Here is a 24924-nt window from a genome sequence, read left to right as displayed (position 1 = left end):
CATCGCGGGGGCCTTACACTATCTCTACCTGGCCGCCTTCACCTGGATGCTGCTGGAGGGTCTGCACCTCTTCCTCACTGCACGCAACCTGACGGTGGTCAACTACTCTGGGCTGAACAGGTTTATGAAGTGGCTCATGTTCCCTGTGGGCTATGGAGTCCCGGCTCTAATTGTGGCCATTTCTGCTGCATCCAGACCTGACCTTTATGGAACACCTGCTCGGTGAGCTCTGCTCTCACCCTGTGCTGTGGACAGCTCTGAGGGCAGTGTTAACGGTGATGATTGGGCTATGCATGTCCAACACACCCCTCCTTTCCCCGTGGCTAGAACAGCTCTGACCTCTTCCCTGGTGAGACAGAGAAAGATGACAATAAGAGTGTGGAAGGTTCTGGAAGGAGGCCATTTTGTGGTTAGGCCCCAGTTTCATCTTTCCAGTAATTCGGGAATTTGAGTCGTCAAGTCTCAGTCATGAGTGAAATAGGGATAGTAGTTGTCCCCACAGCGACCCTCACACTGCTGGTCTAAGACTTCAACAGGACTATTGCTTGTAACATGTTTAATGTAGCGTTAACATGTAGTGGTGAGCGATCAAAGCCTCAGTTGTCATCAGCTGACTTCTCCGGCAGTGTTGGAAATGTATTAGGGAAAGATGTTTGTTTCATGTGCTTCCCCTGATCTCTCTTTGGGCCCCTTTTCCCATTGTTCCCAGCTGCTGGCTCGACCTGAACCAGGGATTCATCTGGAGCTTCCTTGGCCCCGTCTGCCTGATTATCTGTGTGAGTTTGACTGCTGGCCCCCATGCTCCTCACCGAAGAAGGAGTGCCAGGCGTGCTGGGTGCAAGACAGGACAAAGGGCACACATTTCTCAGTTGTGAGAACTGGTGTTTCCGCTGACCCCCAGTTCAATCCCACGTGCAGGGAGGTAGGAATTGTGTGCAGTTCCTAGCAGAATCAGTGCATGATTTAACTTGCATTCTGCATGGTCTGTGTCATTCCTGCAGGTGAATTTAATATTTTTTCTCCTGACCCTTTGGATTTTGAAAAGGAAGCTTTCATCTCTCAATAGTGAAGTCTCAACCATCCATAATGTAAGGTAAGGTGGGGTAAGTGGGACTCTCTGACCCCTCTCTCTTCTCCTCACCTCCCCCGGGTCCTTCCTACATACCCACATGCACATGTAGCCCACAACCGAGCTTCAGGACCCAGCAAGGCCACTGTCCTCTCCCAGTGTCACAATTCGTGAGAAGCTGTATTAGCTGTAGTACAGGCTAAGCTTCCGTAACAAAAAGACCCCAAAAAGGGAGTGAAATTTTCATGTCATAGTCTGGAGGTGAGCAGTCCAGGGCTAGTGGAGAAGTTCTGCTCCACAGAGTAATTCAAAAGTTCAAGTCCTTTCTATTTCTGTTGTTCAACATCTCCTAGGACGTTGCCTTTGCCAGTATCCCATCCATGGGAAGAAGTTGTGCTTGCCCGGAATCTCAATGGCTGCACTTTGATCACATGGTGACAACTACCTTAAAGGCAGGCTGGGAAATGTAGTCTCTAACTGCATAGCCATGTGTCCTTGACACAACTCAAAAAGGAAACGGCTCCAACACTAAAAGGAAGAAAAGAGGGGAGGGGCGGGGGTGGAAGTGGCCATTTCTGCCACCTAACACAAGATGCAAGAGGTTTGGGAAGGATTCAGACTAAAATATGTATTTTGTATAATACTATTTGAAATATTTTGGGCTGAGGGTGCTTTTTCTTTTTTTTTTCCATAAGGTGAACATGTAATTTGTTGTTGTTTTCACTGTAATCACAAAAAGAGCACGTTTGTTAAAATTTTTTTCAAAAGTGTTTAAAATATATGAAGTAAAACCTGAAAGTGGTGAACTCCCCCCTTTCTCTGCAGCTTCCACTTTCCAGGGAAGCCAGAAGTAACAAAAGTATGATACAGAAAATATTTTCCCCAGAACCTTTTTTTGTGTGTTTTCTATAGAACAGACAGACACACAGGAACTATAAACATTGTTCTCCGGGGCGCCTGGGTGGCTCAGTCGGCTAAGGTCATGATTCGTGGTTCGTGGGTTCAAGCCCCATTTCGGGCTCTGTGCTGACAGCTCAGAGCCTGGAGCCTGTCTTCAGATTCTGTCTCCCTCTCTCTCTGCCCTTTCCCTGAACATGCTCTGTTTCTCTCTGTCTCAATAATAAAGAAACATTTTACAAAAATTTTTAATTGTTCTCCAACTAGCTTTCCTAAGTTACATATTACTGTATTTTTTAATTAGGAATACATACGTACATAAGTAAGGTGACATCACACCCTAGTCTGCCTGAGACAGTCCCAGTTTAAGCCTGCTGACCCATTGTAATTGCTCATTAGCACCACTTTTATCTCAAAATCCTCCCTGGGTGAATAACAAATTACATGACACTTTATCTATAAATGGTATATAAAGAGAGAAATAAAGAGCACCCAGTTTTTTTTATGTTTACTTATTTTTGAGAGAGAGAGACAGAGGACAAGTGAGATAGGAGGTGATGAAGAGAGAAAGGGAGACCCAGAATCCAAAACATAAAAGCACCCAGTTTTCAAATGCATTATATCTGTACTAGTTTTGTTCAATGTACTGTCCTAACTACTTTACATAGGTGGGAATCCCGTTTAAACTTGGCAGCAATCCTGTGAAATAGGGCTATTACAAAGATGAGGGAACTGAGTTACAGAAAGGTAAAGTCACCTGCCCCAGGTCACACAGCTGGCTAGTTCTGCCTTAGATTTGAACCCAGCCTGTCTAACTCCAGAGTCCTCACCAGTAACAACTACACAACAGCGTGTCTGCGTCCCTTATTAGCCTTTTCACAGCATTGTGTATGACTCCCCTCAGGATGCTGACATTCAAAGCAATAGCTCAGCTCTTCATCCTGGGCTGCACGTGGTGTCTGGGCCTCCTGCAGGTGGGGCCAGCCGTGCATGTCATGGCTTACCTCTTCACCATCATCAACAGCCTACAGGGCGTCTTCATCTTCCTGGTCTACTGTCTCCTCAGCCAGCAGGTAAACACCAACCCCTTTTTTTATTGTCATAAAGTTAGGACATATTTGGAAGTATGTCGTGCAATGAACATTTGAATCATTTAAATCTGTGTTCTCTAAATTTTCATGTAAGCTGCAAGTCTTGCGTAAACACTGTCTGTATTCTCTTTGCTTTAAGATGTTATTGATTATAAGATACATGAATTTATTAAAAGCTTTCAGAAAGTAAATAATTGCTACCTCTAGCAAATATGTTTTTCTTCATTTTTTCTGTTTGTAATAGTCAGCTACTGCTGTGTAACAAACAATCTAAGAAATCTCCATAGCTGAACACACAGATGTTTATTTTTCTCATTCTCAAGTCTAAAAGTTGATTGAGGTTCTGCCAATCTTGTCTGGGCTCAGCTTCGCTTGGTTCCAGGATACAGATCATGTTCAGGTCTTCTTGAGACTCAAGGCTTAGTGGAAAGGGAGCAGTTCCCTAGGATATATTCTTCTCCTGACAATGGTAAAATCACAAGAAGACAAGCCCTACTGGACAAGGCCATTTGAAGCCTTGTGGGCCTGCTTGAATCAATATTCCCATGGCCAAAGAAAGTCCTATGTCCAAGCCCAAAGTCAAGGGAACAGAACCCTCCATCCACCATCAGGCTAAGACAGGGTATGTAATACTATGACAGAGGAGTGACTAATTGAAATCTATAATGCAATCCACCTTACCACATAAACACATTAATTCTTAAACACATTTCCATGTGAAGGTATAGTTTCTGTAATAATATGTTTTAATAGTTCTATGATGGCATTAAATAATAATTTTTCCAACACATTATGATGAACATTTCTGAACACATAAAAACGTTAAAGCAATTATGCAATGAACACATCTACACCAATCACTTCAATTATCTTTGACTATATTTGCTTTATCACACTGTCTCTCCACATATCCATCCTTCTACCCATTCTTCACCACTAAGTCCCTGGTAACCACCATTCTACTTTCTGGCTCAATTAATTAGACTATTATAAAGAGCCCAGGTATGTGGAACTATACAATATTTGTCCTTTTGCTCCTGGCTTATTTCACTCAGCATAACGCCTTCAGGGTTCATCCGTCTTGCAGCCAATGTCAGAATGCCATTACTTTTTAAGGCTCAATGAATACTATTTCATTGTACATATATGCCACGTGTTGTAGGAAAAGTTTATTTTTAATAATGTCTTTATTCTCTTCCTGACTCATTGGTTTTTCTCTTCACCCACCAATGTTAACAAAAACCATTCCAGTATTCCCTTTGATATTCCAGGTCCGAAAATGGTTCAGAGAAATCATGAAATCTAAACCTGAGCCTGAGACTTACACACTTTCTACCAAGTTTGGCACAAACTCAAGACACAGTGAAGTAAGAGAACTTGTGATTTATCCTAATGTTTCCTCCCTTGGCACCTGAGCCCCCGCCCTGGGTCTTAGTAGGAGCTCCCTTCCCTGGAGGGTGTGACAAAGAGCTCTTTTCCTGATGACCTGGTTTGCATTTCTCATTTTTACTATATTTTTCCTCAGTGACTCTTCCCTGATCACTGACAATACTTAAGCTGACTTGTGTATAGACTCTTGTCATACAAACGAGGAAGGGTAAAACATGTCACCAGCACCACTACCATTGAACATAGAACCCTTTGTGGAGAAACTCACAATCACAGACATAACACAGTGGTGTCATCCCCTGAAATCCCACTATCCCCCAGAGAGGTAAGCCCAGTGGTGGTAGCAGATACCTGGAAAGGGCTCCAGGAGAGGGAGCTCACCCCAGCTGCCCTATAATCATGGGAGAGGAGCACATGGAATAATGGGACCTTCCAGGGGACAAAATGGTCCTGTTAGAAAGAGGACCTCATCTGTTCTTCCATTGATTTAACCCAGACTCAATGCACCAAGGAATGAGCCTCCAGCGCTACCTTGGACCTCTCTACAGTTGTCCTTTATTTGTCTTTTAGGATAAATGAGATAACATACTTCTCCAAGAAGGTATGCCCCTAGAGAAGCAAGAAGGGCTCCAAAACTCATAACTCAAAAAATATTTCCCAGTCTCATTTGTATACTCCCATATGTACACCCACCACATCTGCTAGCCAAGGAGACTTCGAATGTGTTGTTTTTAAAATAAACAGAATTGAGGGGCGCCTGGGTAGCTCAGTCAGTTGAGTGTCTGACTTCGGCTCAGGTCATGATCTCACAGTCCTTGGGTGAGGTCCTCGCGTCAGGCTCTGTGCTGACAGCTCATTAGCCTGGAGCCTGCTTCAGATTCTGTGTCTCCCTCTCTCTCTGACCCTCCCCTGCTCACTCTCTCTCTCTCTTAAAAATAAATAAAACATTAAAAATTTTTTTAAATAAACAGAATTGAGGGGCGCCCAGGTGGCTCAGTTAGTTGTGTGTCCAACTTCGGCTTAGGTCATGATCTCATGGTCCATGGGTTCGAGCCCCGCGTCAAGCTCTGTGCTGACAGCTCATGAGCCTGGAGCCTGTCTTCCAATTCTGTGTCTCCCTCTCTCTCTGACCCTCCCCTGCTCATGCTCGCTCGCTCTCTCTCTCTCTCTCTCTCTCTCTCTCTCTCTTTCTCTCTCTCAAAAATAAATAAAACATTTAAAAATTTTTTAAATAAACAGAATCGAGACACATAGTTTTCCACATTCTCTGAGCTAATATGTGATATCCTCAGCACTGGAAATATTGAGTCACTAAAGAAACATCTATCCCTAACTGGAAAGCAGAATGGAGAATTCATTCTAAATCTTTCCAAAAGGGTCAAAAGGAAAACAGGGCCAGGGAAAAAGTCTTAGGGCAAGTCAAGTGATCAGAAAAAAAAACAAAATACAAAAAACAAAAAACTATGAATATTGGGTTTAAATCATTGCCAATAATAGTAAAATTGTAATTTTAAAAAAAAAGGGCTGAATGCTGGCTGTGACCATTAAAAGACTTCCCAGAGAATCCGGAATAATTCCCAAGGCTTCCAGCACTCCAGTCACTGGTTTCCCACAATAAATAAAGAAAAATTTTTATTATTGTTATGTAACATTGTTATGTTATGGAAATTGAATAAGATGAGAGTATCTTTGAAAGGGGAATATATATATATATATTAGTTCCCTGCAGGAAATACATTCACTTAAATTAAAAGAATCTCTTAAACTTTTATTTTTCTAGGCACAGAGTATGATTAAAAAGCTAAAAAAAAAAAAATCCAGGGCACTTGAGTGGCTCAGTCAGTTGAGTATCTGACTCTTGATTTTGGCTCTGCTCATGATCCCAGAGTCGTGGGTTTGAGCACTGCACTGAGCGTGGAGCCTGGATAAGTTTCTCTCTCTCCCTCTCTCTCTCTCTCTCTCTCTCTCTGTCTCTGCCCCTTTCCCTTGCTCATGGACTCTCTCTCTCAAAAAAAATTTTTTTAATTCCCTTCTCTTTCTCCGTGTACAAATTTGCCCTTGAGTTAAATTTCTAGCTCTGCTCTCTAGAAACTTGCTAACGTTGGAAGGTCAGTTCTGTAACCAGGCAATATTGTTTGTTAAAAAGTCGGGTTTGACTAGACAGAGAGTTCTGTGAGGGAACCGTAAGCAGCAGGAGAGAAATTGTAGCTTTGGACCTCCTGCGTGCAGTGACTCCTATAAGCAGGCCAGGAACCTCCATCCTCATGGGCCTTGCAAGAGGTATTGCTTTTCTTATGGGGCTTTTAAACCAAGCTGTAGCTCGTAGGTGGTAAAAATGATGTTTGTCGAGATCTATAATGTGTCAAGGTGCTGCAGTAGGCAATGGACGTACAAAAGGAACAAGACAAACACAATGTCTGCCTTCATGGGGCTCAGAGTGTAACCTTTCTTCATAGACAAAAACCAACATCCAGAGGACTTGAACTTTGGAGCAGGAGACTATGTCTGAATTATTTTTTAATTCTTGGGGCACCTGGGTGGCTCAGTGGGTTAAGCATCTGAATCTTGATTTTGGCTCAGGTCATGATCCCAGGTTTGTGAGATCAAGCCCCACATTGGGCTCAGTGCTGATAGGACAGAGCCTGCTTGGGATTCTCTCTCTCTCTCTCTCTCTCTCTCTCTCTCTCTCTCTGCTCCTTACCCCTCTCAAAATAAATAAAGAAACATTTTTTAACTTAAAAAAAAAGAATTCTTCATTTGGGATTTTTAAGAAATTCTCCCATCTGTTAAATTTTTATTTAATGTTTATTTTTTTAACATTTCTTTATTTTTGAGAGACAGAGAGACAGAGTATGCGTAGGGGAGGGGCAGAGAGAGAGGGAGAGAAAGAATCTGAAGCAGGCTCCAGGCTCTGAGCTGTCAGCACAGAGCCTGATGCGGGGCTCAGACTCACAAACCGCAAGATCATGACCTGAACCGAAGTCAAACACTTAACCAACTGAGCCACACAGACGCCCCTTTTTATTTATTTTTGAGAGAGAAACAGAGCATAAGCAGAGGAGGGGCAATGAAAGAGGGAGACACAGAACCCGAAGCAGGCTCCAGGCTCTGAGCTGTCAGCACAGAGCCTGATGTGGGGCTCGAACCCACGAACTGTGAGATCATGACCTGAGCTGAAGTCGGACTCTCAACCAACTGAGCCACCCAGGTGCCCCTTAATTAGCCTAACCCATAAACCCTGACCATGAAGCCTAATCAGGTAGAAGATGCCTTTAGAACATGAACTTCCCAAGGCCCCTGGGTGGCTCAGTCAGTTGAGCATCTGAATCTTAATTTCTGTTCAGGTCACAATCCCAGCATCATGGCACTGTGGGATTGAGCCCCATTTCAGGCTCTGTACTGAGCCTGCAGTCTGCTCAAGATTCTCTCTCTCTCTCTCTCTCCCTCTACCTCTCCCCCCAAAAATAAAAAAATTAACTAATTTTAGAAATAAAAAAAAGAACATGAGCTCTCCTTCTCCATTCTCTGGCCATTGAATAAATTACCAGCTTGCCATCAAATACTGGTTTGTTATTTGGCTATTTGACAAATAGTACTGAGTAGGCAAAGAACCTACCACTTCAGTAATATTCTCTGCCTTTAATCCACTTCTGCTCTTTCTTTCTGTTTTATTGGTGGTGGTGGTGGTGGTGGTTCTTGTTTCATTCTTACATCTACGTTTAATCTAAACACCTTCTGGGGGGGATGTTTTTCCAGACCAACTGAAGAGAAAATATTCGAACTAGAACATTCAACTCCACATGGAAAGTCACACCCATGGATTTGGTTGGCATCATGAAGAACAAAGCTGGAGACGAGGGGAATCATTACCTACGACATCCTTGGAGATGTTTAGCCTTTACTTCCTGAAGTGTTTGGTCTGCATAATGGGCTCCCAGTAAATGTGTGTTGCATTGGGTTTCTCTTCACTATCATGGGCTTGGCCAGTGCTTGTCGCTGGGTACCCAAATCATGACCATCGCAAATACTCCCTTGACATTTGGTAAAGCAAGGAAGCCCCTTTAAAGGCTTTTAGTCAAGTTCTTACACTCATTCTTCCTAACTTTGCTCTTGAAACTCATCCAGTCCTTCATACCATCAGTTTCTGCCAAACCTTCAGCTTTACCTCCTTTCTTATCCAGGCTAAATCTCATGGTCAACCATGTCAAATGATTTTCTCTAACACCTTACTCCCTTGATCTGATTCCATAACTGCCTGGGAAAACCTTGATCCAGGACCAGTCCAACAATGGCGGTCACTACAGATTGCTTAGTCAGCAGCCATTGCCATATCATATGGCCCTACTAACTGAACCTTGGTTATTTGCAGATTTGGGACAGCAATGTGCCTGGACATAGCCTAGTTAAGACTGGTCTAAGCCCAGCTGTTCTCAACTAGAAGTGAGTCCCTCCCCCCATAGGGATATTTGACAAAGTCTGGAGACATTTTTGTTGTCATGATTGGGGAAAGGCAAGGGAATGCTACTGGCATGTGGTGATAAAGGGCAGAGGTGCAGTAAACATCCCATAATGAACAAGACAGCCCCCACATACACACAACAGAGGATTATCAATCCCTAAAAGTCAGTAGTGCTCAGGTCAAGAAACTCCAGTCTAAACTAACCATAGTGATTGATTTAGGATGGGTGCATTTGGACCAATTCTAGGCAATGAGATTTAAGAAACACCTACTGGAAAATACTTTTTCTCCATGATAGAAACAAAGACAAATTCAAGGACAGCTTGCCCATGACTTCTTGGTTTTGGCTGCTATACAATAATATGCTTGGAGAGAAGGTACCATGTAAATACTGAGGATATAGAAAGATGGAAATAATCCAGGCTTCTATGACATTGTTGAGTTGCTGAACCAAACCTTGGGCTTCTCCTCTGTGAAACAGTAAGAGCCTATTACTAAGCCACTTTGGGTCACGTAATGTTATTTGTAGTCCAAAGCTTCCTTCCTTGTGAACAAACAACATCTCAACCACTTCTCTATCAGAGCACTGAGATCCCAGAATCACTCATCTTGGAGTCATTATAAAGAGATGCTTTCTGATAATAAACAAGACTCTCCATGCTACCCAGAACTTGTTTTTCCCATACCTGGTCAACATCCTCCCCCCACGAAAAGTTGTAGCTTTTCACTTCCTTCCTCACTCCCCATCACCTTGCCCCTTGAGGCAGAAGACCTTGCCTACTACCTCACAGAGATAATAAGCACCAGCTGATGGAAACAACCCCAACTTCCTGACATCCTTTACAAATACATTCACATCCATACCTTCCATCATTGATGCCCGTAGTCCCCTCTTCCATTCTTCCACAACAGCAAAGGGATCCGTCCTCTCGTTTAAGAGTAACGCCTCCCGCTGTGCTTTGCTCATCCCCTCCTGCCTCTTTGGGGACTTTTCTCTGCTGATATCTCCTCTCTCTGTCTTGAGTCTTACATCTCTCTGACATCCTCTCTCCTGGTTCTTCCCCAGCGCTGTTTAAATATACTGAAGGGGCACCTGGGTGGTTCAGTCAGTTAAGCATCCAACTGTTTCATCTCAGGTTATGATCCCTGAGTTTATGAGTTCAAGCCCCACATCAGGCTCTGTGCTAACAGCGTGGAATTGGCTTGAGATTCTCCCTCTCTCTCTCCCTCTTTCTCTCTGCCCCCAAAATAAATAAATAAACTTTAATAAATAAATAAACTAATAAGAGGTGGGCAAGCTCTTTCTGCCAATGACCAAATAACAAATATTTTGGACTTTTCAGGATCTGTGTGTGTGTGTGTGTGTGTGTTTCTTAGAAATATAAAAAGCATTTCTAGCTCAATGGCCATATAAAAAACAGGCTGTACTCAGGATTTGAACCACCCCTCCCCAAGCTGTAGTTTGCTGGCCACTGTGCTAATGGAAGAGAAATGGTAGATTCTAGAAAAATGGCCACTTGTACATTTCTCAATTCCTCTCCATCCCCTACACTAATATATCTGCTTCTTTAAACCCAAAGTCTGCTGGGACCAGTGGCAGCTGGGTCGAGATGAGGGTGGTATCTCGAGGGGGAAACCCCAGAGGGAAATCTGAAGTTGAAATGTCTCCCCCATGCACCAGGTGGAGACTCCCATGATAAGCTGAAGAAAACTCCAGGCAGAAAATCAGACACCATCCATCCCAGGAAGTCTGGCCCACAGGGGTCCATGGACCTCCTGGGATAGGCCAGCATCACTCGTGTGTGTGTGTGTGTGTGTGTGCGTGTGTGTGTGTGTGTGTGTGTGTGTGTGTGAGAGAGAGAGAGAGAGAGAGAGAGAGAGAGAGAGAGAGAGCGAGCGCGAGCCCCCTGGCTCCCAAGAACTCCAAGAGAAGCCCTGCTCCTGAATCTAGAAGGAAGCAGAGACTGGGGAGCAGGGAGGTGTCTCTGCGTACCTGCCTGGTGTGCATGCACCTCTTGGGGTGGAGAACCCATCTCCTCCCATCACCTGGGAAACTGCCTCTGCTCAGAGTTCTCAACCCCCAGGTCTGAGCCCCAAGAAGAAATAACAACACAGAGGTCTTGACAGCTGGAAAGGAGATAGACCGTGTAACTGACACTCTCTACTAGACCTGCTGGAGTAGACAGACAACTTAAAACAAGACTAATTCCAATAAGAATTGAACACAGTAAAATAAGAATGTAAGGAGATTCAAGTAAAGCACTAAAATGCTCTTTAGAACTAAAAATGGGCTAAATAAGGAAATTTTTCTGGATGAATTAGAGAAAAGTGCGGTCACTGTCAAGAGCCAAATTAGTGGCTTGGAAGACCTCGGGGAAGAAATATCTGAAAGCACAAATCAAAATGCCAAAAGATGGAAATTGTGAAGGCAAAAAATTAGTCTAGGAAACCCAGGAGATCTGACATAGGAATGATAGGAGGTTTTGAAGAGTAAGGTGGAGGCATTTGGGTCCCTTCTACATTAAAAAAAAAAAAATCCTCTCTGCTGCAATAACTTCTCTTTCCTCCTTTCTCTCTCTCTCTACCCAACATTCTAGAAAAGCTGTTTACGCTCTGTTATCCCCACTTCCTGCCACCCCCTCACTGCTCAACCACTGTAGTCTGATTTCTGCATCCTACACACCCAGGAATGCTTCCTCTGTGCTAAGGATGGAGACTTCTCAATCTCATCAAACTTGACCTTTGGGTCACACTTCATGGCACTGGTCTTCTTTTCTTCTTTTTTCTATAATCAAGTATTTTAATTCTGTCCAGCTTTATTGACGTATAATTAACAGATAAAAATGGCACATGATGGTTTGATCTACATATGCCTTATCCCCACTTCTTTGTAAGCTTTCTCTTCTTGGTTTCTCTGGTAACACATGAGCCTCCTCTGAGACTTGTCAACCACCCCCTCCCCCAGTTTGTCCAGGACTTTCCCTGCATTAGCACCAAGATTCCCATGTCTCAGGAACCCCTCCACCCCAGGCAAGCCAGACCCCCGTCACAGGCTGGTCTTCTCCTGTCCCAGAGTATCTCCATTTAAATTCCCTCAAGAGCCAAAGCTGAGACCAGGATTCAGGTGTAAGTAGTTTATTTGGAAGGTGATCCGAGGAAACACCAGCAGGAATGTGAAGATGTGAGTCAGAAAGAAAGGCAGCCCGTCCAAGTTATGTTCAAAGATGCATTATCGGGGCGCCTGGGTGACTCAGTCAGTGAAGCGTCCGACTTCAGCTCAGGTCATGATCTCACAGTTCGTGGGTTTGAGCTCTGCATCGGGCTCTGTGCTGACAGCTAGCTCAGAACCTGGAGCCTGCTTCAGATTCTGTATCTCCCTCTCTCTCTGACCCTCTCCTGCTCACACTCTCTGTCTGTCTCTCAAAAATAAGTAAAAAACATTTTTCTTAAAAAGATGCATTATCAAGCAGGCTGCCCCTGTAGGCAATGGAAGCTCAATCCCAGTGGGGGCCTCAGGATGAGATGAGATCGACCTCATATCTGAGGAGTGAAGCAACTGACGTTTCGGGCACCAAGCCCAGGCTTTAGAGGAGAGCTATTCCAGACAGCCTTTCCCTGCTGCTAGCACTCCTCGCCAGCCATGGGCCAGACCAGGAGGACTCTGGCAGCAGCTGCTGGCCACTAGACATCACTGAAAATGTGAGGATCAAGGATTTAAGTAGGGCATGACCACATCTGCACACAACAGTCCATTCTTGAACTTCAGCAGGAGTTCGTGAAACACCTAATTTAAATGTGCTCAGGGGGGCTTGGCCACCTCAGTCAGCAGAGCACACAACTCTTGATGCCCATGTTGTGGGCTTAAGCCTCACGTTTAGTGTAGAGGTTACTTAAGATTTTTATTTAAATCATAAACAAACAAACAAATAAATAAATGTGTTGAGGGGTCCCTGGATGGCACAGTCAGTTGAGTGTCCGACTCTTGATCTCAGCTCAGGTCATGATTTCACAATTCGTGGGTTCAAGCCCCACATCATACTTTGCTGATGGTGCAGACTCTGCTTGGGATTCTGTCTCTCCTGCTCTCTGTCCCTCCTCTTCTTGTGATCGATCTCTCTCTCTCTCTCTCTCTCTCTCTCTCTCTCTCTCTCTGTAAATAAATAAACTTAAAATTTTTTTAATAAAAGCAAATAAATGTGTTCCTAAGCATTTTTTTTCTCCCTCAGCTCTAGGTAATAACTCCATCTTTCCTGTTCCTCTAGTTGAAGACTTTGGAGTAATTCTTTTCTCTTTCTCTCACACCCCACATTCACTCCATCAGCAAATCCCATTAGCTCTCATCCATATGATCATAAGAGTCCCAGGAGAGCCACACCGTTTATCACCAACAGACCCAGAACTCCATTCCTAGTCTCCCACCTCAGCCCAGGATGTCTGTTCCACCACACCACACTGTTCCCTTTCCATAGGTGCCAGCTGAGACAGGGGCCACAAGGTCGGGGTCCTCAGGGATCATTCAAGTTCACAGACAGTCCCTGGGAAGGTGGCAGGTGCTGCAGAAAGAGATCAACCACTGGAGGCACAGACTGAGTCCAAATATCAGCTGTGCCCCTAGATCACAATGGGCAAGGCTCAGTTTCCTCAGCTATAAAATGGGGCTGGTAATTGCTCCAACTTCACAGAGTCATCGTGAAGATTCAGTGAAGCAACCATGTCTATCTAGCACACAATACATGCTTGAGAAACTACGCCTTCTGTTATTTTTATCTACCAAGAATGCCCAGCCTTTGCTCCCTGATGCCCAGAGTAGTAAAGGGGACCCCCTCCACACTTATCTCTCTACCTAAAACTAGACGATCATGAGAGATGTGGGAGGGAGATAGGTTTGAGTCAGCTCCACCGTGGAACACCCCCGGCATGACCCAAAGACGTGACCACAGCCCTGGTTTCTCCATTTTTCAACGCATTGGAGGAAGCTGACATTTCCTCTTCTGAGATGCAGGAACTTCCCCTGACCCCAGATAAATGGTCATTTGGACCAATGGCCCCCTGGGTAGTGGGCTTGGAACAGGATTCCCACCCACTCTGCAGTCTATGGGCTGCACCAGGGGGCTGGTTTCAGTACTGGTGAGTTGGGAACAGTGTAGAGACGGGAGGAGACGCCTACGGAAGGGGAACCGGAAGTGAAGTGAACGCTAACCTCCCACTGCCCCTCTGCTCAGAGCCATGATCACCTGCTCTCAGTCAACACAAGGATTCTGCTATGCATCAACAGTAGTCGTTGATCAAGAAATTGATCAGTTTGGAGAATGCCTACCTACCTTTGGATACAATCCAGGGATTGTCCAAAGGCATTGCCGGGTCACATCATGTTCCGCTGGAGGCAGGGGATGTTTCTGATCATTGAAATCCCTAGGCACAGCACCAGTCCATTGGTGGCTAATACAGGCTGACTTGCATCTCCCCCAAAATTCATGTGTCCAAGTTCCAACCCCCAGTATGTCAGAATGTGACTGTATTTTTTGAGGTAGGGTCTTTGAAGAGGTAATTCATGAAAATGAAGTCATTACAATGGGCCCTAATCCAATGTGACCTGCGTCTCTATAAGAAGAGACTGGAGGGATGCCTGGGTGGCTCAGTCGATTAAACGGTCAACTTCAGCTCAGGTCATGATCTCATGGTTCATGGGTTCGAGCCCCGCCTCGGGCTCTGGGCTGACAGCTCAGAGCCTGGAGCCTGCTTCGGATTCTGTGTCTCCCTCTCTCTCTCTGCACCTCCCCCACTCATGCTCTGTCTCTGTCTCAAAAATAAATAAACTACATTAAAAAAATTTTTTAAAGAAGAAGAGATTAGGACACAGATACACACAAGGAGAGTCCCCCTCCCCAGAAACCAACCAAATCGACACCTCGCGATCTTCAACATCAACCTCCAGAACGGTGAGACAATAAATGGCTCGCATTGAAGCCAGTCCACGTGCTTTATTGTGGCACGCCCCCGCCCCCGCCCCCAGCAAACCCTCACAGGTGTGCAGGGCCACACGGTGAACGGACATTCTGAGAAGCTCTAACACTTCAGGAGCTGAGAGCCCAAGAAGGTCCACTCCCAGTAAAAGTGAATGATTCATCGAAGATCCCTACAAACCGCACACAGCCTTAAAGGCACATGCCACGGCTGTCCTGGGAATCTGACCGCACATTGAGGGAGGAGACAGTCTTGCCTTTCAGTTGGTCTGCCTTTCTAGAAGCTTCACAGGCAGAGTCTTGGCAGAGGCCTGATTCTGCCCCCTAGTTCGGACAAGCCTCACCTGGGACATTGAGTGAGCTGCTTGTCAAGAATAACTCCCCCCACCTGCGTCCCAGGCACCGCCCCCCCCCCCCAATCAGGGAGGCCGCGAGGGAGCCCAGCACACCCGCGTTCAGAGGAGCCAGGAACTTTTCCGCTCCAGCTCAGTTGTTATCAGACCGGGAGCCCCCATGGCCAGGATTGCTTCTTAGGAGCCATGACCAAGGACTTGGTGAGTTTCCTCCAGACCCCAGAACTGGGAGACAGTGTCTCAGACCTGATCCCTCGTCAGCTCACCAGCCGCCACAGACTGAACTGTGTGTCCCCCACTCCAGTCATATGTCAAATCCTACTCCTCAAGGTGACGGTCCAAGGACGTAGGGCCCCTGGGAGGTGATTGGGTCACAAGGGTGGGACTCTGCCTCCTTATAACAGGGACCCCAGAGAGTTCTTGTCCCTTGCAGCCTAGGAGAACACAGCAAGACAGCCCTCCGTGAATCAGCAACTGAGTCCTCACCAAACACTGTTCTTTCATCTTGGGCTTCCCGGCTTCCAGAAATTCAATAAATAATCCCTGATGGTTCATAAGCCACCCAGTTCATAGTGTCCTGGTAGAGCAGCCCGAACACACTAGGCGTCATCCAGTTGAACAAGCCCTCAGGTCATCACCCTAGAGATGCTCTCGCTTGTACCCAAGGGGACTTGCTGCACCCGAGCTGCCGGTCCATCTTCGGTACATCCCTGTCGGTTCGAAGAGCAGCAGTGTCTTCCACAGAAGGGCAGAGGGCTCTCATCCCCAGGAGCCCAGGGGCACTCGGGTACGGACCCCCACCCACCCTGAGCCACCGGGTTCAACAGGAACATTCCCGCTCACAAATCCAGTACGTGGTCTTTCCACAAGAGAGGTCATTCCAAGTGCCACCCTTGTTCATGCTGGCGCAGTCCTCATCGTTGATGTTGTTGGGCTCCTCTGGATCCCAGAAGCTGCCAGGAGAAGCAGGCATGGGGCGGGATGAAGAGATGAAGCACGGGGTATTTTTTCAGGGCATTATATGTGGACTGTGATGGCGGCGACATTACACACACATCAACACCCACAGAATGCACAACGCTTGGAGTGAAGCCTAATGTACACTAAGGACTTAATTCATCATAATGTATCCGTATTGGTTCGTCAGTTGTAACAAATGTACCAACAGTGCAAGATGTTAGTAGTAGAGGAAATTTGTGTGCAGGAGAAACTTCTGCTCCCTGTTTTGCAAGAAATTAAGTCTGTTAATGAAAGAGAGACTATCAGGGAGTGGGAGGAGGAAAGGCCTAAGTTCAAGGCTCTTTCTCTTTCCTAACCACGTTTTCAGCTCTTCAGAATTACCTGAAGCTGCCGAGTTATCCCCTCTGCCCCACTTCGTGTGTCTTAATTCAGCCCTGCCTCCCCATTCACCAGGACTGTCTCCTGCTCCTGAATCCAGTTTCCTACAGCTGGTCAGTCCCCGCCTCTTACAAAGAACCCTCCTTTGCACCAGGAATCCTCCCGACCCCCCAGGTATTATAATATCTTGAGTCTCTCCCATTAAGGCAGAGCCTGATTCGGCAGTTCAGGTGCACGGGATTTATGAGAAGATGCTCTCAGGAGAGAAGGGGTGGGAGAAGCAGGACGGTGCAGGGGGAATGTTGAGCAGGAATGTGGGTGCGGCCTGGCCTGGCCTCAGCCTGACCCAACCAGGAGCTCTGGGATGTGAAAAGCACCACAGAGGTATCTCGACTTGTGACAAAGGGTCCAGGCTTTTCTTAGCCACTGGTTGTCTGTGGGCTGGAGTAGCCTCCTAGGTGAGCTGGCCTCCATTCAGTTGAAGACAACTCTCTGGAGAAAGCACAACCTTTAGTGGTCAGTTCACCCTGCTGGGGGAGGGCTGCACCTGCCAAACTGGACACTCACAGCACCACGCTATGCCGTGTCCCTCTGTTTATAGAGAGGTGCCCTCTTCCAGGAATCTTTAACAAAAATGAGATCCCCTGTCAGGACACTAATATTTCTAATATGTAAAGAGCTCTTAGAAATAAATAAGAAGGGATGCCTGGGTGGCTCAGTCGGTTAGGCAGAGTGGGCAGAGGAGGGGCAGAGAGAGAGGGAGATACAGAATCTGAAGCAGGCTCCAGGCTCTGAGCTAGCTGTCAGCACAGAGACTGATGCAGGGCTCGAACCCACGAACTGTGAGATCATGACCTGAGCCGAAGTCAGATGCTCAACCAACTGAGCCACCTGGGTGCCCCTCAATTATACCATATAACCATATATTAATGGTTAATATATGTTGAGTGCAGAGAGACAGAGATAGAGAGAATCTGCTCATTCTTTTGGCAAATCAAAAGCTTCCTCTTCTGCTACCCTAGAGCCACCCTTCCTTTCTTCCCTCTGTCCCCCACCTGGCCTGGGGACCTGACCTTATAGTTGTGCTAAAAGGCAGAGATTTTGCAATGAAGAAATATTTTAAAGGCACAAGGTCCAACATCCCTATCAGCAAAAACAGCACCCCTGGGCGTCTTTTATGCAGCCTGGCCTGGGGTCCTGAAGGGTCTGCTGGCTTGGACTACACAAAGACCACAGGGGGCAGAGACCCTAAGGGTCCACAATACTTGCCTCATAGTGACAGGTGACCCATCCAGCCACTTCCAGTCCCCTTCACGGTCCCTGTCAGTCAGCCCCAGCCAGTATATCCGTGGAGAGCCATGAGCCTTGGCCAAAAACGTCTGCAAGTACAAATTCCATTCAGCCATAAATTTAATTACATCAAATGTAAACGGTCTAAAAACATCAATTAAGAGCCAGGAATTGTCAGATCGAATTTTAGAAAACAAGATCTGAAGCATCTGGGTGGCTCAGCCAGTTGAGCGTCCAACTTCAGCTCAGGTCATGATCTCACAGTTCGTGAGTTCAAGCCCTACGCTGGGCTCTGTGCTGATGACTCAGAGCCTGCTTCAGATCCTCTGTCCCCCTCTCTCTGCCCCTCCCCCACTCACACACTCTCTCTCAAAAATAAATAAAAGTTAAAAAAAAAACCAGCTATATATTGTCTGCAAGAAACCTACTTTAAAATAATGATACAGGTAAATTAAAAGTAAAATGGTGGGAAAAGCCAGACCATGCAGACACCTGGGCTCAAATCCCAGCTCTGACACTTACTAGTTGTAAATGACCACAGGCAAGTTTCTTAAGTGTCCTGTGCCTCAGTTTCCTCATCTGTGCAGTACAAGTAATCACTACTGTGTACAGATGGTTTTGCTAACTAACCGTGGTAGCATGTGGCCATTGCAGTTGCTTCCAAAATTTCAATTCTCCTTCACACGTGAAACTATCTGCCGACCACCTTAAGGCACGGCAGGACCCGTGTCACTTGCTTTGTAGATACAACTAGGTGGAAGAGTTCAGAGCTGCCTCAGACACTTCCATCACTGAGCTACGGGGACTATCTGTTACTTCAGCCTAACACAACCTCTGCTGACGTACAGGGTTGTTGTGAGGATTATATTAGTGTAAGATGTTTGGATACAGCCTGGAAAATGGAAAGGACATAAAAGCCATTATTCTATCTCCAGGTTAGAGAGAATACTGAGACTCGGGATTTGAACTCAAGCAGAGCATGGCCTCTTAACCTTGCTAGTAAAGGTTTTAGTGGCTAAGAGCGTCTAGGTGGCTCAGCCGATTAAGTATCTAACTCTTGATGTTGACTCAGGTCAAGGTCGCATGGTTCGTGGGATCAAGCCCAGCGTCAGGCTCTGCTCTGACAGTGCTGAGATTGCTTGAGATTCTCTCTCCCTCTCTCTGCCCATCCCCTGCTCATTCGCTCCCTCTCTCTCTCTCTCTCTCTCAAAATAAATAAATAAATAAACATTTTTTAAAAAGAAAAGAAAGTCTTAGTGGCTCAAAAGCAATTCCGGTTTCTCTCCATCCAGGCCAGGGAAGGACGTGTGGAAACTGCTGGCCCTGGGGACTAGGAGGGGGCGCTCACCTGCTCATCAGGGCTGTTGATGATGACCAAGTGAGAGTAATTCTCCTGGCAGAACTTCCGGGCTTCATCCCATGACTTGGTGTTTGGGGAGAAGTAGTAACACTTGCCCCCAAAGGGGAGCCAGCCCTTGGGGCAGGTGATCCTGCTATAGTCTAGGGACAGAACAGAATGCTCTCAGCCCGGCCCCAGAGCCAGGGTCGTGTACACGGTGTGCCGTATACAGCTGTGCAGCCTGTGCACTGCTCAACTCCAGGGGCGTCGTTCAGATTAACTGCAGGGAGAGTCACCCCCTGGGGATTTGTGCAACATGTCAGCGCAGTCACGTCCCCCCATCTCAGGGCAGCTCCCCAGGTCCCACTCACCTAATAAGCGCCAAAGTTCCACCAGGGACTGGTTGGTCTTAGTTCTTATGTGGTCAATGTCCTTCTTCAGGCCAGCCAGCCCTGCTGCGCCAGTCACTGTCAGCAAGGACGGGCCGGAAGGTTAGTAACCCACACCCCCGTCTACCCATCCACCCCCCACTGACTGCAAGCACACCAGAAAGGAGCAAGACCTGTGCTCCTCACTGTACCCCCTTTCTAGTGGGTGCTGCTAGAACCCAACACGGACATTCTCAGTGCCAGGGGAGAGGCCTAGAGTGGTTCAGAGGAGGGACTGATGTCTGGGGCTTGGGGAGGGTGGGGATGGGGATGGTGGACTTCCTGGAAGAGGCAGGTTTTGCAGAACAATGGTGACTCAGTATATGCGAGAGGGAGAGGGAGACTCAGTAGGCAGGAGCCACCTTGGAAGCAAAGGTACAGAAGCAAACATGTTGGGGAAGGCTGCAGCAGTAGAGGTCAAGGTGAACCTCCCAAGAACCAGAGCTCAAAGGAAGGTGAGGTCCAATGTCCAGGTCCTTGAATGCTAAGCCTAGAGTTTCGTATTGGACTCTGGGCAGTGAGAAGTCATCAGTGCGTTTTGAGCAGAAGCGTGGCCTGATCTGAGATGTACAGTGAAGGCACATACACGCAGCAATTGTCAGACATCAACGAACATGGTGAAGGCCATGCTAGCCCAGAAGATACTCCAGCTGGGCACGCTTCCCTCTCACTCGCTGCCGTTCTCGCTGACATCCAGTCAGTTTTACCTCCCAGAGCTTTCTACCCCACCCCCTTCTCTCCATCCTCACCCATGCCAACATCCCCTCTCACCTGTCCAACTGCACCCTACTCCTCCCTTGTACTTATGATATTGCCTCCTGCCACAGGGCCTTTGCACATACCTGAGACCCTCAACCTCTCACATAGTTAGTTCTTTCTCTTCCCTCACTCAGCTATAGCACCCTGTCCCCGAGAAAGCCCTACGTGACCTTCCCAAAGATAAGGTCAAAGTTCCCTTATTACCTTTGTTTCATAGAATCATCATCCTTGGGACTATACACTGAAATTTGGAATTTTATACTAATTTGGTAAATGGTTCTGTGCTCTCCAATGGAAATAAAATATAAACCGCATACATAATTTTGAATTTTCTAATGGCTCCATTTTTTAAATTTTTTTTAATGTGTATTCATTTTTGAGAGAGAGACAGAGCACTAACTGAGGAGGCATGGAGCAAGAGAGAGACATAGAATCCAAAGCAGGCTCCAGGCTCTGAGCTGTTAGCACACAGCCCAAAATGGGGCACAAACCCATGAACCATGAGATCACAACCTGAGCTGAAGTCAGGCACTTAACCGACTGAGCCACCCAGGCACCATTTTTAAAAAGTCAAAAGAAAGCAGACAAAATTAATTTGAATTTTTTTTCTACTTAGCCCAATATATCCAAAACATTTTAATGAGTAACCAGTATCAAAGATTATTATTATTAATATTGTTGAGATATTCTACATTCTTATTTTTTGGAGGAAGTCTTTGACAGTGGTGTGTATTTTATACTCATATCTCGGTTCAGAATGACCACACTGCAAGTATCCAATAGCCACAGTGACTCATGGCCACCATATTGGACAGTGGAGGTCCAAACACACATGCATGTACACACACATGTGTGTGCGCGCGCGCACACACACACACACACACACACACACTCATGCACATACTCTTCAGGGATGGAAACTGTGCCTGATGTGTTCGCCATCCCACCCATCCCCCATACCTACACAATTCCCAGCAAAGGCAGGGTTGGAAGTGGTCTTGGAGCCCCATTTGAGGGGTCATGTTGGGTGTTCCACACGCATGGCATGGAGGAACAATTAAAGCACTCACCATTTGCTCGCCATGCCATCTGCTGGAAGGTTAACATCCTCAGCTCTTCCACCACCTCCTGGTCTATGAGGAAGAGTCCATCTTGAGCCCAAGCCCTCCCAAGCCCCAGGATCACCGTCTCCCCATGCCCCATCCCCTTCCTACTCACACTTGATAAGAGTCACAGCCAGACCAGTGCAGCCCAGAAGCAGGGACACCACCACCAGCAGACTCAGGAACATCACCAGTCTCTCCTCCTGGTAGCACCCAGGACATCTGGACTTCTGACTGAGCTGGGACACTGGAGGTGCTGGAGGAAGAGCTTGGGGACAGAGATATTGGTGCTTCATAGAGTGAGGAAGAGACATCTGAGCCTCTCTCCAAGAGCAGGAAGACAGAGATCCATGGTCATGACTATCACCAGATGGGGTCAGCAAGAGAGGGTCAGGGGGAAAGAACCCTGGATAATCCCAGAAGAGCACTTACTGGGCTGCAGGGCCACCCCTTCCCCAAACGGAGCCCCCTCTCCATCTCCAAATGAAGCCACACCTCCATTCCCATCTCCACTTCCAAATCCAACACCACCACTGTAACCCAACACAACACACCTAGAACACTGGAGAGAACGCACTGTGTGCCAAGCATCCTGTCCCATCCTTATGATCTTATTGGATCCTCATCCTTATAACATAGGTGTGACTATTAATCTTGGTTTGAAAATAAGTAAACTGAGGGCTTGGAGAGGTCCGCATGACTTGGACCCAGCACAGCTCCAAACATTTCTAGACTCTATCCTATGCTCTCTCACAGCCCCTGCCCAACCTGACCCCCATTCTAGGAAGCTTATGGACCTTTGCATCAGGGGTGGAGAAGGTTTCCATGCTTTATGCAAATAGGCAGTGGGGCCTGAAGAGAATCAGGCAGACCCCCTGGGTCCCTCAAGTCTGGTTTAGACTCAGGGAGGAGGACCTCCCAAAAGGAGGACCAGGGTCTCCTTCTGGAGCTTTGGGTTAGACTCAAGCATCCTTGCTACCATGAGAGAGAAGATAGGGGCACCCCTGGAGGGCACGAGGACTTACTGGCCAGGGACGGCTGGAATGGGGGATGCTCCAAATTGACACCTGGAAGAAAGAGAGAGAAACTTTTATTCAAAAATTGCTGAAAGAGTCTACATTCCAAGATCAACACCTCCCCCATCCCATCTGATTTGTACTATAGGAAATGAAGATTTCCAGGTGTCCCCTCACAGGCTTCTGAAAGGGTCTTCCCACGGCTCACCCAGCAGAGAAGATGTGCGGATGACAGGGGTGAGGTCCGGGCCTGGAAGGGGCCGGAAAGACAATGGTTATGCAGACAACGTCTTCAGCCAGGTACACCAAAAGGTCCCAGCCCTAGATTCTCACCTTTGATCTTTGGGGGCTTGCAAGGGAGTGGGGGGTTCTCTGTTTTCTTTCCTGGGGGGTGGGGGAGGCAAAGGAGTGGTTACTCAGGCTCAGACCAGGACAAAGGCAGCAGTGAGTTTCCTGTACCTCTAGCCCCAACTCACCTGCCCTTGGAGGCCTAGGGGGAGCCATCGAATCTGCAGAAGAGAAGTTCATAGTGTGAGCTGGTCTGAGGCTTGGAATAAGATCGGAGGCAGTGACAGGACCAGGACCAAGACGGAAGTGGAGGGTTAGGGATAGGGCTGAGCATGAGAATGGAAGTGGGGTCAAGAACGAGTGACCAGCCATCCGCGATCACCCGGGACTTGCCCAGTTTTAAACCAGAGAGTCCCACATCCCAGGAAATCACTCAGTCCTGGGAAAACTGGGACACTTGTTCACCCTAAGTTAAAGACACAGCCGAGTTTGGGCTAGGGATGGAGCCAAGGGTGCAGCTCGCTTGAGGACGGGGTTGGAGACGGGGTGGGGACAGTGATGGACATGGAGCAGGGTTGTGATGCAGGATGTGGTTCGGATAAAGACTGGGACTATAGTGCCCCAGGGTGTGGGGAGGAAGTCTTATCTAGGGTGAGGTTGAGTGGAAGTAAGAGGGATGACTTTGGATTTGGAAATAAAGATGGTGATGGAGGTGGGGCTGGAACCGGAGATGGGGAAGGGGCTAACTTTGGGGAAGGAGGGCACCGAAGATTGAATGGATGGGGTCCATGTTTGAGGTGGGTTTGAGGGTTGTGTTGGGACCAAGTGGGAGCTGGGAGCAGACAAACAGCAGAGCCCAGTTCCCCTCCTACCTCATTGGGAGCCCCTCCATGCCTGGGGGGACCTCCCAGGTTGGTCTCCCGCCAGAGTAAGGAGCGGAGGCAGGGCCCCGCCCACGTGGAACAGCCACCGCCAACCCTCAGGGAAGCCTCAAAGCCTTCACTTTTATACCCACTTGTCAGACTGTTCTTGAGACCCGGGCCAGGCACGGAGCACCCAAGTCTAAAGGTAAATCTGGGCCCAGAGTGTGGATGTGAGGAGCTTGGGAGCCAACGGTCCACTCACTGTTTATTAAGCACCGGCCGTCAGGTCTCAGGGCCTGTGCACCCACCAGTTCTCTGCCAGACTTCTCTTCCTAACAAACTCCAGCTCATTAGTTAAGCACCATCCAAACGTCCCCTCCTCTGACCCCAGTCTCCCCACCACCACAAGCAGAGCCCTCAATTCCCCCTCGAGATTTCCCCATTCTCTTGGTCCATCCCTTCTTGGACCTGCTCACCTGGTCCTCTCCCAACGGACAGAGAGACCATTCAGGACAGGGTGGAGGGTCAGATGCACCTGTCATCACAGTGTCTGGCTGCTGCAATGCCCAGCTAGTGCCCCCTGGGGACCCTGCTGTCCCCCAGTCACCTGGCCTCTGAGAGGTCCTCTTACCTGGCTTGGGAGGAAGATCCTTGTAGCGCGGTGCCGTGTTCTCATAGTCATCATCTTCCTCCTCCTCCTCCTCTCTGGTCCCTTCCAGAGGAGAGGCGAGTGAGAGCCCAGCCCCTACCCCCCTCAGGGCCCGGTTTATAGCCACAGGGTGCCGATACTGTAATCTGGGTCCCGGCCATCCCTGGCTGGCCCCCAGCTCCCGCCCGGCCAGGGCCATACCTGGCGGGTCCTGGTGTCCAGAGTTGGTATACATGTGCATGGCTACAGCTAACGCAGGGCCTGAGAAGACAGAGCCGGATGGGATCTGCCTCCGAGGCCTCCTGCTCAGGTGCCGGGGCGTCTCTCAGTTCCCTTTTTCAGTAAACGTCAAGTACATGCAAATCCACCTTAAGGGGAACCGCCCAAACCCCCCACCACACATGTGTGCGTGCACATGCGCGCGCGCGCGCACACGTGCACACACACACACACACACACACACACACACACACACACACACACCTTTCGCCCCAGTTCGGATTCATGCACAGAAGCGCCGATGCCAATGACCCTGGGTTTGAGCACCGAGCCCTGGGTGGAAACGTTGGATAAGCTCCTTCCTTTGCAGAACTTTCCACCAACACAGGACAGACACTGAACTAGTAAATA

The 24924-nt window shown here is 47.6% G+C and overlaps 2 protein-coding genes across 5 annotated transcripts in view; one reads left to right on the top strand and one right to left on the bottom strand.

Moving 5' to 3' along the window:
- The window catches only part of ADGRE3 (adhesion G protein-coupled receptor E3), a 47611-nt gene extending 37548 nt beyond the window's left edge, over positions 1–10063 (top strand). The window contains exons 12-17 of the mRNA XM_029918803.1: positions 121–222; positions 710–776; positions 1002–1093; positions 2871–3039; positions 4329–4424; positions 8203–10063. Of these exons, the coding sequence (XP_029774663.1) occupies positions 121–222; positions 710–776; positions 1002–1093; positions 2871–3039; positions 4329–4424; positions 8203–8211 (535 nt within the window). The 3' untranslated portion in view covers positions 8212–10063. The remainder of the gene's footprint in view (positions 1–120; positions 223–709; positions 777–1001; positions 1094–2870; positions 3040–4328; positions 4425–8202) is intronic.
- Positions 10064–14848: 4785 nt separating this feature from the next.
- On the bottom strand, positions 14849–24599 carry CLEC17A (C-type lectin domain containing 17A). 4 transcript variants are annotated; one of them, XM_029917589.1, is made up of 12 exons: positions 24496–24599; positions 24277–24357; positions 22971–23003; positions 22828–22878; positions 22703–22744; positions 22504–22545; positions 21594–21746; positions 21446–21508; positions 19560–19655; positions 19198–19349; positions 17829–17938; positions 14849–16174 (listed from the first exon to the last, which is right to left on the bottom strand). In XM_029917589.1, exons 1-12 carry the CDS (start codon positions 24533–24535, stop codon positions 16042–16044), a joined length of 996 nt encoding a protein of 331 aa, XP_029773449.1. In that variant the 5' UTR covers positions 24536–24599; the 3' UTR covers positions 14849–16041. The 4 variants fall into 4 exon arrangements, with proteins under 4 accessions (XP_029773449.1, XP_029773451.1, XP_029773450.1 ...); XM_029917591.1 differs by lacking the exon at positions 22703–22744; XM_029917590.1 differs by lacking the exon at positions 22971–23003.
- Between the last annotated feature and the right edge of the window lie 325 nt (positions 24600–24924).

This window comes from Suricata suricatta, chromosome 12, assembly GCF_006229205.1.
Source record: "Suricata suricatta isolate VVHF042 chromosome 12, meerkat_22Aug2017_6uvM2_HiC, whole genome shotgun sequence".
Classification (NCBI taxonomy): domain Eukaryota; kingdom Metazoa; phylum Chordata; class Mammalia; order Carnivora; family Herpestidae; genus Suricata; species Suricata suricatta.
This window is presented reverse-complemented; position numbering and strand designations above follow the sequence as displayed.

What these genes read in the sequence shown, in the direction of transcription:
- CLEC17A (XM_029917589.1), bottom strand. Translation starts at nt 24,535, where the DNA reads ATGCACATGTATACCAACTCTGGACACCAGGACCCGCCAG. An exon ending in TGGACACCAGGACCCGCCAG is followed by an intron (nt 24,358 to 24,495) that starts GTATGGCCCTGG and finishes CTCCTCTGGAAG; the next exon opens with GGACCAGAGAGGAGGAGGAG. An exon ending in GGCTGTGACTCTTATCAAGT is followed by an intron (nt 21,509 to 21,593) that starts GTGAGTAGGAAG and finishes TCTTCCTCATAG; the next exon opens with ACCAGGAGGTGGTGGAAGAG.